The 13,906-nt window shown below is 47.7% G+C and overlaps 1 protein-coding gene across 4 annotated transcripts in view; it reads left to right on the top strand.

Annotated features, from left to right (window-relative positions):
• USP28 (ubiquitin specific peptidase 28) overlaps window positions 1-13,906 on the top strand; it is a 977,853-nt gene that overhangs the window by 73,648 nt on the left and 890,299 nt on the right. For 2 of the 4 annotated variants that reach the window (XM_069614232.1, XM_069614231.1), the window contains exons 1-2: window positions 837-1,153; window positions 1,718-1,795. In XM_069614232.1, coding sequence (XP_069470333.1) covers window positions 1,043-1,153; window positions 1,718-1,795 — 189 coding nt within the window. In that variant the 5' untranslated portion in view covers window positions 837-1,042. Of the gene's footprint in view, window positions 1-836; window positions 1,154-1,717; window positions 1,796-13,906 lie in introns of those variants that run through there. The other 2 variants (XM_069614230.1, XM_069614233.1) reach the window with 1 other exon arrangement.

Consider the following 13,906-nt stretch of genomic DNA (forward strand, 5'->3'; position numbering starts at 1 on the left):
TGTGCCAGTCACTGGATGCATTCCAGCAACCTGAGGTGGCGAATTGCATTGAGTTCCTTGCGATGGATAGACACGAACACACAAGGGAACTGCTCCATCCAGTATAACGGGTCAGATTATTCAGGCAAATATGCCATCTGTGTATTCGGTATACTACCAAGGGTGCAGGAAAGTTCAGTAAACATGCACCAAATGCATCCTTATGTTATCTGTAATTGTGTTTATAGTGTGAAATGCGCCCCAGGGAGAAGCATCCCACTTCGAGGTCCTAAGAGCAAACCAGTGATTTGGTAGGGGGAAGGGGAGGGTGCGCGAGGTTCAAGTGAGAAGAGCCCACGTTCAAAGGTAAACCAACGCCCACATTCCTGAAACAAGGAAAAGCTGGGAGCATGTGTTTATAGCATAGATACTAACGGGGATACATTGGCTATCCTGCAACATGCTAGTCTCGCATTACCTATAATTTCGAGGCTTTACGAGGTTAAATTCGAACGTGTTGCACACCCGTCACTACCACATGGCAGGCCTAAACAAATAAATGTTCATCGTTGGTTTATGAAAAGAAGTGCTGCCAGGCGTTGACGGCGACACGCTTGCACCAGCCTTTGGAAGTCCGCTGCTGTGCGTGACCCACACTGGTGGATTGCAGCGCCATTCTTCGCCAGAACACGTGGCATGCAGGTGGCATAACACGAACTGCTGAGTCAGCCGCTCCGGTAGCAGGCATAGATTCTCAAGAGTCTGTAATAAACATGGACAAGAGGTGGCCTTTCTTCAGTGACCCTGTTGCCATGGTACCCGAGCGCATCATAATCCAAGGTTTGTTTAGGGCTTTCAGGCCATAAGTGTACGCTCGTAGATGAGCAGGCAGGTGGACGAGGGTCCCAGTGGCCAGAACTGTGACATGAGCCCCCCCCTCAAATGGGGCCCTTCACATCTATCTGGCCATTTCCACTGTCTGCACACGAATCAAACTTCTTCCTAGAGGCTGCTAGCCGGGTACACTGTACCTAAATGCGCTGGGGGTGTGAAGAACCGAACAATGACCAAACAACTCAAACACAGCGCCCCCAAACCTACAAAGTGGGCCCCTGCCTTCTCCATGGCCAGACTGCGCCTGATCCGTACACTGGGAGGCATCATCAAGTCTTTGGTAGGTTTATCAGACCAGGCTGCCTTCCCATGCACGCCAGCCCCGAAGAGTAAGAGTCGCGCTGAGAGCAACTGTTTCATGGCGAGCATCTCTACTGATAAGATTTGACCGCATTGCTTTCCTAGTCACTCACACAATATCTCTGGCGGCTGGCTCACAGTGAGGAATGACGAACACAAGTGGCCTGTGCAACACGCCTAAAATAGCCTCGCCCATCTGCCCTGTTCACATTCCTCCCCCCTTCCTTATATGTCTCGCTGACTCTGGCTGGAGTATGAGGCCTGGGCCTGCCCCCTGCCCCCTTTGTTTATCAGTCTAGGCCGCATTTGTCGTGCTCGGTGACTGCATGCTAGTTATTTTGAATGTGATCACTGCACTTCTGGGAATGCTGTGTCCGTACACACCTGTGTAATCGAGTGACTTGCTGGGATGAACACGTTTTGAGGGCGTATTTGCACAAGGTCACCATGGTCCTACATTGTCTACCACGTGGCCCGTTAGAACTTGTTATCAGCGAGTTGTCAATGCATCTCCCCTAATGTGTGATTCTTGTGTTCACTGCAGAATGCCCAGATGCTCTTGAACCAGCTGCGGGAGATCACCGGCATCCACGACTCGTCCTTCCTCCATGAAGCGCTGAAGGTCAGTACCCGCTGTCCAGGCTCGCCCCCCCCCCCCCCGCCCTTCCTTCCCGGGACCTTGGGCAGATTATGTTAGTCATTTCACACACACTGTTTGCTGTGTCCATCCACATCACAGCATCTTGCGGGCTTCAATTAGGTGTTTGCATTGTGTACAGTGGACACGGTTTTGTTTGGCAAATGCAACATTTCAAGAAGTAGATTAGTAGTTGCATGTTAATGTCACGTCGCTTTCTGTAAGCATTTCATGGAGAAAATGTCACCGCGCAATAAAATCCACTAAATTGGGTACATAATGGTTCATGAGTAAACGCGCTCGTCTTGTAAGCAAAATGACGCAGAGCAACACAGGTCCGATCCCCGGGTCCGCGCTTAGAAACCTCTTGGTATTAAGCGCGTTATAAATAACCAATTACAGTTACAAAAAGCCCCCAGTTCCTGAAAGGGTAAGTGGACAGAATACAAATGGACGGATTCAGCTGGTAAATCGGTATTCTCTCTACTATGCCTTCTTTTTCATTTTGAAATCTGTAACGACACACAAGATAGTATTTTTTATGCATCCCGACTAGTATCACCCAGCCTACTAAACCTTTTCACTGCATTCTAATCCTTCATCATACCGGTCTACCCTCACTAATTCTCTTCTTGCTGGCTGTTCTAGTAAGCCATCCTCCCGTTTGGTGCCATTTGATACTGTTGCCCACTCTGCTCATGGTCAGAACGCTGTACTTGTACAGTTTAGGTTCTCTTCCTACCTCTCAAATGGCTCTTACCCAGTTAGCTGGGCTGGCACTACTCCCAATGATGGATGGCCTCAAATGATGGTTCTCTACCCAACCAAAACAGAAGGTCTCGTCTTTCCTGTACTTTCTATTCTTTCTCGTCTCTTAAATGGCTGCCCTTTCAATCACATTTCATTTCTTCTGTATTGTATTTAAATGCTTACACAGCTTGGCTCCACCTTACCGATCTACTCCCCTTCTCATCGTTGTGTAGCAGAATCTCAATCTCCCATCTGTCCTCTGTCGTCCTTGTGCCCAATCATGCTTTCGCTCTTTTTGTTTTCTTTTTCTTTTTTTCTTGGTTTGCACCGAAATATTGGAGTTAACTTCCTCTTCCCATTAGATCTTTTGCCTCTCTTCCACTCTTGTGTTCTCGCTTAAAACACCACCTGCCCTCGGTTCATTCTTCCTAAAGTGATAATGTTCCTAGCACTACACACGTCCAATAAAATAGAAAATACAAATGCTTTAATACATATTTACTTTCTACATAAGATGGAAGATACAACTTTGTCTGTTCTATATATCCCATTATGATTGGCATGTGTTCTCAATATATCCTTAATGCTCCTACACCATCTACAACGGAGGTAATTCCACACACGCCTAGTGACTGTTTCTGTGTGCTCCTCTGGAAGATGAGTTGGGTCTCAATTGCAGAACACGGCTTAGTGGTTATTGCTGGGAGAGCACCAGAATCTGTATTATCGCTCCCAGCCATCCTCGCTCTGCTTGGACCTTTCTGTGCTTGGGTCAACAAGGCGCTCTTCTGTAGCATTTTCTCCCTTAACCTTCCCCAAGCAAACCCTTACTGGCCGTGAAGTCTGCCTTTCTGCCCCTTCCAGCCTTTAGCTTGGCCGATGCGGGTTTCCTGTCTTGGACCTCTGTCCACCTCCTCTATGCTATCCTGCCCCTGTCTCCAACTTCACCCTGCCACAGATGAAACCCCCCCTCGTGCCCCCCTCCTCCAACTCTGCCCACTCCCTTGACCGTACTCTGCCCTTCTGGTCCTTCTATTCTCTGACTCGGTCCTCTTCCCGAGATGCATTCTCCTAATTTTCTCTGGTATGTTTGGCACTCCTCGCTGTCGACCTGTCTCAAACTCTGGATCTCTCACTGCTCCCACTTATATCCTGGTTTATTGGGGGTAATGGGGCAATAGGAGACTTACTAGAGAGACAGCTGAGCCCTGTTGGTGGTAGTTGATGGCCAAGTCCTCTTGGCCAGGTGTAACCAACAGTGCTTCATATGATCCGTTAACAGTCTGAGGCTCCATGGGCTGGGCCTTTTCTGGGGACCCATCAACATGGAATTGGGCATCCCTATCAGGCAGCTACCCCATCCCACCATGGCTTCCCTGAGTCGATGTGTGTGTTTCTGCTCCTCCCGCACCATTTCCCATGTATGCATATGTCCATATGCCCATGGTCTGCCCTGTGACCCCTACTGCAGCAAGCTCTGTAGTGTCGCCGATCATTTTGTATTGTCTTTATGGTCAATGATCACGGTTCATGATTTCTGTTTGCGGGTGTAGCTACTCAAGGCCCCTATTCTGAGAGTGTCTGCGAGGCAGGTGGGTGGAGTTAATCGCTTTTGTCTGAGACACAAGTGTGGACATGTTTGGAGACCGTGGGGGGTGGAGGGGAGTTTGTTCCTCCTTATGTCACCAATAGGGTCAGCATCACTGAATGGGAAGCTTTCCCCTGCCCCCAGGGTGTCTCTCCCTCCTTTCTCCTGTGTGTTATCTTTTTTTTTTCTGACACTTTTCATAGAATATTGACTGAGCTGGAACAAAGTGCTTCTGATTTGAGAGATCCTACTTTCGGATGAACAAAGAGAACCTTAACTTCGAATGGATGCAATTGTTGCAATTAGTCAGAACTCTTTTAATCCTAGATTTGGAATCGTCTTACAAAATGTGACCATAACAAGATGAGTCACTCCAACAAACTGTGGCCCTCTTTCTGTGGCAGTGATGGAAGTCTGACGTTGTGACTTCACGTACATTGATCGCTGCTGTGCTCAGTCATGCTCGACAGTTGCCAGTGAAGGACTCCGCTCTGAATTATTCTGGTGAAGATATTCGATCTGTGAGCTGTTTAGATTTCTGTGGGACTTATTGATCTTCCATGTCTCAACGGGCAGATCACTTATGTAGGGAGTAAGCGCTTTCCAGCTGTACTTGCTGACAGTTTTCAGGTCACTAATTAGTAGGGGACTAGGCCCCGTCTCCATGTTCTAGATGAGGACAGTTCTTGACCCGTTGCGCTAAACTCTGTGGGAATGGCAAGTAAGGACATTTTCGCATGAGATTGTGTTCCATTATGGATTTTGAGTGCTCGGTGCCTCTGCACCGTTTCCGCTGGTTTGGGAAGTCCACAGGGATTTTATGTTTTTATGCTTCACATTGTCCTATTGAACTGGTTATGGTTAATAGATTTGGAACAATTTCTTGAAGTGACTGTTTTTTGGCTGCCATCAGTGATACCTTAAGGCCAACCCTTTCAACATGAACAGCGTGATGCTACAGTGAGATTTTGGGCAAATTAACTGGCACTGTTTGGTGATGCTCATATTAGTTTCAGAGAAGCTGGACCATTATTCAGAATAAAGGTGGGTGATCATTTTCTCCTGTATAGATTGACTTCCATGCTTATATGAAATCCGAACATCAGGAAAGAGAGCACATGTCCTCTTTGCTTCTTGGGTTTTAGCCATAGGATCCCTGGATTATTTTTCCTTTTTGTACGTTTTTTCCTGTCATTTGCCTCATGCATTGTGCAGCCCCTTCTGAAATCCCAGAAGAGTTTTTGGAAATATCTCTGCTCAAGAAATGTTAAAATGACTAGCTGTTCCTGGGATAACATACAGCATTCTAGCATATCATAAAGTTCAATATCGGTCGGTAATTCATAGGGTCACCTCTATCCCCCTTCTTAAATATCAGAATTACCACCAATCGCTTCCAGGAAGGGAGTAGTCCCTTGCAACATATCAATGGTCATTGAAAAGGCTAAACATATAGGGAATGGTCTTCTTTTGAATTTGAAAGGCATATTGTAGCAGATGGAAAGAGAGGTATGCATGGTATAAGAACAGAATCTAAGTTTAATCCATTGATTACACAGGCCTCTGATGTGTCTTTTGTAGACATGTAGTTGTCAACCTTGTTACATTGGAGAATCCCGGTCATGGCATAAGATTGCTAAGTAGCATAATTACAGCAGCTACTTTCAGTTTTAGCTTGTGAGGAGGCATTCGTCCTACAGCATTTCAATCTTTGGAGACTGAAACACGAGCCAGTAATTAACTGTTCATTGACAATGGAACCGCAGTGCCCTATGTGAAGAGAAATGGGCGTGAAAAGAAGTAACTTGAAATTATTCTGAATGTTTGCGATAGTGGAAGGTGAAGGTGACCGCGTAGAACTGTGCGAACTCTGTTTGTTAAAATGAGATCTGTTGTTGAAGTGGAAAGGCCCACAGAAGTGCTCTTTGCCATTTGGACAGCAGAGGGCAACCTAACACTGATAAATTGCATAAGCTGAATACAGAAACATACCTAATTATGTATATTAGATGTTTTAAGGTGGATTAGCAAAACTTGCTCTTTTGAGGGGTTCTGAGATGCCAACCTAGGGGAGAAACAAGGTTACACTCCACTCATTAACACAATCTTAGTGGTAACACACACATAAGCGGTTAGGCTTAGACTCTGGTGGTAGACCTGCTGTGAAGTACAGTTAACAATTGCAAAGTCTGTCGAGGAATAGAGGTTGCCACAGGAAGTCCAAAATATACTATTAACAAAGGTTTACATCAATTTCATCATACTACCAGGTAAGTAAAATCCCTATAAATCGTATATTCCTCCATGGTTTTGGAACGCCAAAATTGTTTACCTTCCAAGAAGACTTAAATAGTTCTACATAGGCATATACACTGTATAATATACCTAAATTGGGTAAGACCAGGGTGGAGACAAATGTACAAACCTTGACAGGTCTAGAAAACTCCAACACACAGTCGGAGCTCCTGAAGCGACCGTGGAAGCTGCTGAACCCTGTAGACCCACAAGAGCATGACACTGAACTAGGCTGAAACTACAGTTGATCATGGAACACCTCTGAGGGGAAGTAGATGAAATAAAAAAACAGATTCCAGTTTTCTACTTATGAGGAAATCTGCAGGGGCGGGAAAGAAAACATTGTGTGCATGGTTACTCCAATAATTTCACACCACCTTCTTTTCATCCCCCAATGTACTATAAAGAGTCACTTTAAACACCTCAATCTCCTCTGCTAATGCCAAGAGGATTATTTTAAACTTGCTTTGAATTTGAATGTCTGTTGTAACTGTGAAGAACCTTCTTAGTAAACTGACTACTTACTTGAAAATGAAAATAAAGTTCTTGTCTGAAATTGCTAAGTATAACTACCACAATGCCCCTTTCTTCAAAGCCTATTGACTTTGTGTGAACCCTTTTGTCTCAAGCTCACAAAAATGTCATTGCTCTGCTGGCGCTGAAAATAGGGTCACCAAACACTCCGAAGAGACTGCACACTGTCCGCTCTCATTAACTTGACCTATGTACGAGCCGGTAAAAACTGTCAGTCGCATGCACGGCAGCCAACAGAACTTATCGGACAAAGAACCTCTGACACTTCCTGGTTCCATTGACATAGAAACTAGGGAGACATGCTCTCTTGGGCCTTTCCTCTAAGAAGACCAATCTCTCTGAACAAACTGTTTTCTTGTAAGATTGAGACTTGCGATGTGAAAACATACACGAGTAACACATCTTAACTGCAAGAACTTATTGGAAAATGATCCAAGGGTAGTTAAAAATAATTATTTTCCATATATATCCACAAAAAATAAAGTTTCTCTGTGCACTTTGATAAACCTGAGAGCGTCCTTGCTTCTTTTTCCTCTGATTCCTCCTCCCAGATGGCCAGTGAAAGACCAGCTCTCTTGGATCCTGACGACCTTGGGGGAGGATGTGCGAGGGAGGCAAGGTGGAGGGAGAAAGTGAGACACCCTTGGGTGAAACAAACAACCCCTCTTTTCCCTTCCATAAAGAACCTTCGGTTCCACAAACCTTTATGGAATATTGTTACCCTTTTCCTTTTTTCCATAACACCAGAAAGCACCATCAATTTAGGGACACTAGAAAGAGGGTGATGAAGAGGTAGTCTGCAGCCGAGACATGGTTGCACCCTTTTCCTTGTGAGAACCAACCTCCCCCTGCCTTTATAGGCTGTTGCAAATCATTTCCCCTCATTCATACCATCATAGTACTAGGATGAGGAAGAGGCGACTAGTAATCGTGCACACCAACATGTCATTTCACCACTCCAGTACTGAGACGAGGAAGAGGCCTACACACTGTTGTAAGGGTCAGGCATGTCCGGAATACTCCACTAACTATGGTTGGGCAATTGGGCCTGAGAACTCACACCTGCAACCTGTCAAATTGTTGCATGTGCATAAAAAGTGGAGCGGACAAGGCGAGCAGAGGGACCAGCAGGAGTGAAGCTGGGCCGAGCTTTGTGAGGGAAAGGAAAATCCTGTGGCGGAGGAGGTAGCCGAGGGGTGACCTGTCGGGGAAACCAGGCAAGTATTCAGAAGGAACTGTTGGCTTAGGTTTGCCAGAGGTCTGGGGGTTACCACAAGCTCACCATCTCCGCTCCCAGGGCCCAACAACCCTCCCCCAGTATACAAACTGAGTACTCAGTCAAGGACAAGTTAGGACTGTCGTTTTTTACACAGGACATTCAAAAATTCCCAGAATCACCGCTCCTAAGCCTGTGTCGGGCTGTTTTGTTACACTTTGTCAAAACATGGGCCCTTCCCCAAAAAACCTATGGGTTCTTCTGGTTGGGTAATTGGAGGGGTATCCCTTATGGACTACACCTATAGATAGTGTTATTGGACCTTGCATGTCGGGTGGCTGGCCTGCCCCTTCCACAGGGTCGCCGGATTACCATTGGCCCTTGCCCTCTGCCATTCACCCCTGGATTTCTGTTTCCTGATTGGCTGAAGCCGATCTCCCCTGACCTGGGACCCAGCTCTGTTCTCAGCGCTCTGTACACCTTCAAAAGGTGATGAGAATGACTGTGTTCCCCATGTAACTGTTAGCTGCACCACTATTGCCCGTGAGAGTGCCCTCAGCATTGCAATGTTGTTAACGATTCCTGTTTCACTTCGTCTGTGTTGCTCAGAACTGTTTGTCTTCCCACCGTATGTGAAAGATCATTGTCTAGCTTGGCTGCATCACATGGTTGAGGACACCAAAGTCGAGCTCCTCTGGTCTGCAATCTATGAGGATTTATTCTGTTTTTCTGCAGATGAACCCTCGTCATTTTAGGTTTGGAATGTGCTGTTGTCTCTGACCTTAGCTGCAAGCCCTGGCCTGCTGTGGTGTGCAGCCTGGTACTGCTTGCCCTTGTCTCTCATCCTGCGGTTTGTGGTCTCATCTAATCCTCATTATACTTTTAGTACGATTTATGCATATCTATACCGTGCTATGTTTCCCATAGGTTAGTCGTATCTGGTCCTTCCAGGCTCCATATATGATGCTGTAGTTCCATAGGGTTAGTTGCGATCAGCGGCTGTAAGCTTGCTCTGCATCTCTTCATTTGGCCTGCGTTCAGTGTTTCTGCACTTTGGCTAATGAGAAAAATAAAAGCTTTTGACAGTATGTATCTGTCCTCGATCTACAGAACTGTGTAAGCATGTTCTTCGTGTGTGCACGTGTATGTTCGTGTAACTTCGTGCATGACTATGTCGTGGTGTACCTAATGACGTTGGCACATTGGTTTCTCTGCATTAGTCAACATTATCCATCGAGGCATTTGGGTCCATGACCAGTGTTGAGGCACCTGTGCCCAAGAACACATTCACTGGATAAGGTTTGAATGGCTGTCTAACACGGTATCTGTCTGTATATGTGGATGTCACTGGCTCTCCTGGGTGCTGTCTGAATAGTGAGTTCCTTTGTGCGTTTTTAACTCTTCGGGTGAGGAGGGGCATTCCTGGGACCCTCTCTTCAGAACTGTCGCTGAAGCCTGGGCGAGCCGTGAGAGGGCCACAGTGGTGGACGTCTCACTGATTGGTGAGCGCAGCAGGAGCTGCGGGGCACGGAAGGAATCCGATTGCTGTAAGCTACAGGCAGCGTCCGCTGGAAGCGAGTGGAACTGACAGCAACTCGGAGAGAGGAACGAAGTGTGAGCGGGGCTCGCGATCCAATGGAAAGTGGGAGAGAAAGCAGCCGCCCAGAGGAGGCGCCAGGGACTAGTGAGTGAACAGAAGGGAACACTCAAAATGGGGCACTCCTTGGGCTGTTGTATGGCAAAAGTGAATGCTGATTGAAGGATGATGTGCAAGATACCGTAAACCCAAAGTAAATGGTTGTGATGAATAATACGAATACGATGAACTGCGAGCAAAAGGACAAGAGCTTTGAACTATTGAAGACCAAACTAAAACGAAAGCTTTTGACAAGCATATGAAAGCTTTTGATAAATCTATGAACAGATGACAAGTTTGTGTGAAGTACGCTTAGAATATATTGATAGCAAAGAACACATCTTATGAAACTCAATGAAAGGCAAGTATTTAAAATAGCTGAGGAGTGTGAGCATTGTGGTGAAGGAAAGACAGCACCACGAATTGAACTGTATGAAAGAACTCACTGTGGCAAAGTCAAGAGACTGGCAAAGAGGAAAACATGTGGCAAACGCAAAAGGCTGGCAAGGAGAAAGCCAAGTGAGTGAACCAGAATACAGGTGCAGTTACCAAAGAACCTGTGTGGGCAAGCAAGCCTAGGGTGACCGGTTGCGTGACCTGCAATGGGTAGACCGCGTGGTCCAACAACTGCACCCAGACCTGGGATACCCTATCTGTGAAAGCCAAAGAAACACACAGAGAGCAAATCCAAGTATATGAAAGGGCTTGCTGAGGTGAAGAAGAAAGCCATTTGTATGAACAGTCAAAAAGGAGTGTAGAGTTAACCTGGAACTGGTTTTTGAATATTAAGAGACCGAGACTCAAGTACAAGGTTGGTGAGCAGATTCACATGCTAATGAATATTCCCTGTCGTCAGGCTAGGAATCCTTGGCAATGACAGTCCTATCCCTAAGCCCTTCCTCTGGCTTTCATCTTCAGATTTATATTGCATGCTTCAGTGTTAGGAGTCCTCAAGTTGCTCTGCGAGCTACTTCTATGTTTTATTCTGTTTTTTCACTGAAAAAGGTTCTATTTCTGTTCCAAAAGAGCCTGTGTGCTCTTCTCTTCATCTGCTGACAGCAGGGATCCATTGCCGGTTAAGTTCAATGCCCCTCAAGGGCGAAGATCGTCAAAGTTTCCAGAAGGCCATCGGGACTACTTTGCGCCCTCCAACCATGACGGAGAAGAAAGAAGGAAGATCCCTCTTCAAGTCCTGCACCAAGAGCTGGCTCCGAAATGTGTGTGGAGGACAAGCACCTGCAATGCCTCTACTGCCTGCATCTCCACAAGGAAGGCGAGATATGCCGCAGAATCTCCAAGAAGATGACAAAGGACAGGCACAGTAGACTGGTGGCGTAGCAGGGGCATGCCTCACCCAAGGCTGGTCGGTCCGAGGAGAGAGCTTCTAAATCCTGTCAGGGCACCTCATCAGTGGGGGCCCAAGATAAGGCCAAGCACTGCAAGTCCGGGTTCACCGGGGGCGCGATTGACATCGCCCTCTGCCTCCATTGCCAGCCGGCAATCAAGCTCCTCCTCGGAAGAGAAAGTCGTCCAACCCCGGCTATGCTGCGGGAGAAGCCCGAGAATCCACGGATGGAGAAGGCCGAGCTGCCCAGGAAGGCACAGAAAATGTCTGCTGGCGGCTGCTCTTTCAAAAGCTAAAGGTGCTGACCCTGAGAAGGTAGCCCCACAGCGCTGATGGTACCCCCTCCCTCTGAGGCACAAGGCCACCTTGGGGACTTTGACAAAGTCTACTGGCATGCTGGAGAAGGGGACACTGCCTCCAGAACCTGGCTCCTGCCGTTAAGGAGGTGGGGGGACTGCAAGGCAGTCCTGGATCAGTCTCAAGCCATGGCCAAAGCCATGGAAATTTCATCCACGCAGGACAAGGACATGGAATCCTGACACACGGTCCACAAGGACGTGGAAGAGGATGACACCGAGTGAGACGACAGCGAGAGCCTAGTGTTCCGATCACGACAGTTCCACTGATGGCTGTGTATCTGGATATCCTATCAACCCTCCACACCTTGGTGTCGGAGATCCAGAAGAGGATGCCAAAAGGGCCTGTGGCCACGGTCCCCCATACCCCTGGCCAACCGCAGATGAAGAAAAGAAAGCGCCATTCAATGCCACCATTTCACATCTGTGTCGGTCCCTTCTTGCCCAGCATACCCAGACACGGGCGGATACGGCCACGATGACGATGATATCATTGGAGCGGGCATCGGGTCCCTGCAGCCTAGAGCGTCCTCACTGGACGAGGTGGGATCGTTCCACACTATGATCTCCAGAGCCTGTGAGCTGTTCCAGCTCGTGCTCAAAGAAACAAAGTAGGAGCGTTTCCTGAACCGGAGGCGCAAGGCCAAGAGGAAGACCATCATGGCGGTGCCCCTCCTGGACGAGGTTTGGGAGGGGTCCTAGCCCTCTTGAATAACCCTTGCACAGCTCCAGCCAAGCATGATAGGCTGGAGAAGAAGTACCGGGTACCGGAATCCTTACCCAAGTGCCTTAGGTAGCAACCATTGCAGGATTCGGCGCTTTCAGGGACAGCGATGAAGCAGTCATCTTACCCACCCTCTTCATCTTCAGTCCATCCAGACAGCGAGGGTAGGAAGTTGGATGCCATGAGGAGAAAGGTGATCTACACTGCAGCATCCACCATAAAGGCGGGCAAAGCACTGGCGATCCGAGCCAGGTACGACAGGAAGCTATGGTATAAGCTAGGTCCGATACTGGAGTTCCTCCCCGACGACAAGCGCCTGGAGGCGATCGCCCTCTTCCAGGAGGGAGAGGTAGCGTCGGATCACACCATCACAGTGGCGCTGGACGTTGCCAACACAGGGTTTCCGGCAGATGGGGAACAGTGTCTGTCTTCATTGCCAGGGTTGGATGAAGGCCATGAAATTCCACCAGGAGGTCGAAACGAAGGTACGGGACATGTCTATCGACTGACATTACCCTTTCGGTAAGGTCGTCGACGAGTCCCTGGAGGCCATTAAGACGGATATGGATACAGAGACAGCCCGTGCCCTGGGCACCCTCCAACAGCTCTGCTCTTCCTTTCGTTCCTCCCGAGGAAAGTCGGGCAGGCCTTCTAAAGGTTTCTCCTCTTCGTACCGTTGGCCTACCAGATCCACAACCCAGGATGCCCACAGAGGCAGTTCTCGGGCCTTCGGGGGAGGAGGACAGTGGCCTCATTGGCAGGGCACCAGCACCGAAGCAAGCCTGAACTCGTTAAGGTGCCGGGCCCCCACCCGTGCACCCTGCTGGGAGGCCGGCTAACAAGGTTCCTCAGCGAGTGGGCAAAGATCACCACCGACAGATGGGTGCTGGACGATCTTGCCCAAGGACATATCCTGGAATTTAAGCACAGGTGTCTGCGTATCCTGCCGGTGGCCCGTGTCCGTTCCTGAGCAGTGATCCTGTCTGTAGGAGCTGCTGAACCCCACAGACCCTCTAGTGTTTGGTCACCTGCTGCGAAATCCCAACACCCCTGAGGGAACGGGGAAGTGGATAAAATAACCAACAAAACCGATTTCTGTCTTCTAACTGGAAGTCTGAGAATATGCAGAGGGTGAGAAAACGAGAAGGATTACTTTAATTTACTTTGGTCCACTACCCATCCCAATACACAAGCTATACTTCTTTAAACTCCTCTGTGTTGGGAGGGTCTCTTCAGTGTAAATCCAACTGATGTAATGAAGTTGATTGCTCCCAAGTTCCATGCTTTTGCTGCAAATTCAGGGTTACAATATCTAATAATATAGTCCAAGAGACCCTGAAGTAACTTTTCACTAAATTGTTTCTTTATGGGTTTTATTGTTAATTAACTTGCAGGAGTCCATTTGCTCTTGGTAAATCTTTGTAATACATAAGAAGTTTACTCGTGCTGCTTTTTCTGCTGAACTTTATACATTAGATCAGTGAACTTCTTAAAATAACTGTGTATGGAGATAAGATTTAGCATATAGTATCACGCGCAGACTCAATAGTGTAATGTCTCTAGAAACACTACTCTCTTTCAAGCACACATTGAGTATGAGCGCACTTGCGCTGAGTTTTAAAGTGATGACGCCGATCGTGTCCCAAGAAACA

Source organism: Ambystoma mexicanum, chromosome 9 (assembly GCF_040938575.1).
Source record: "Ambystoma mexicanum isolate Mex_15411 chromosome 9, UKY_AmexF1_1, whole genome shotgun sequence".
Lineage (NCBI taxonomy): Eukaryota > Metazoa > Chordata > Amphibia > Caudata > Ambystomatidae > Ambystoma > Ambystoma mexicanum.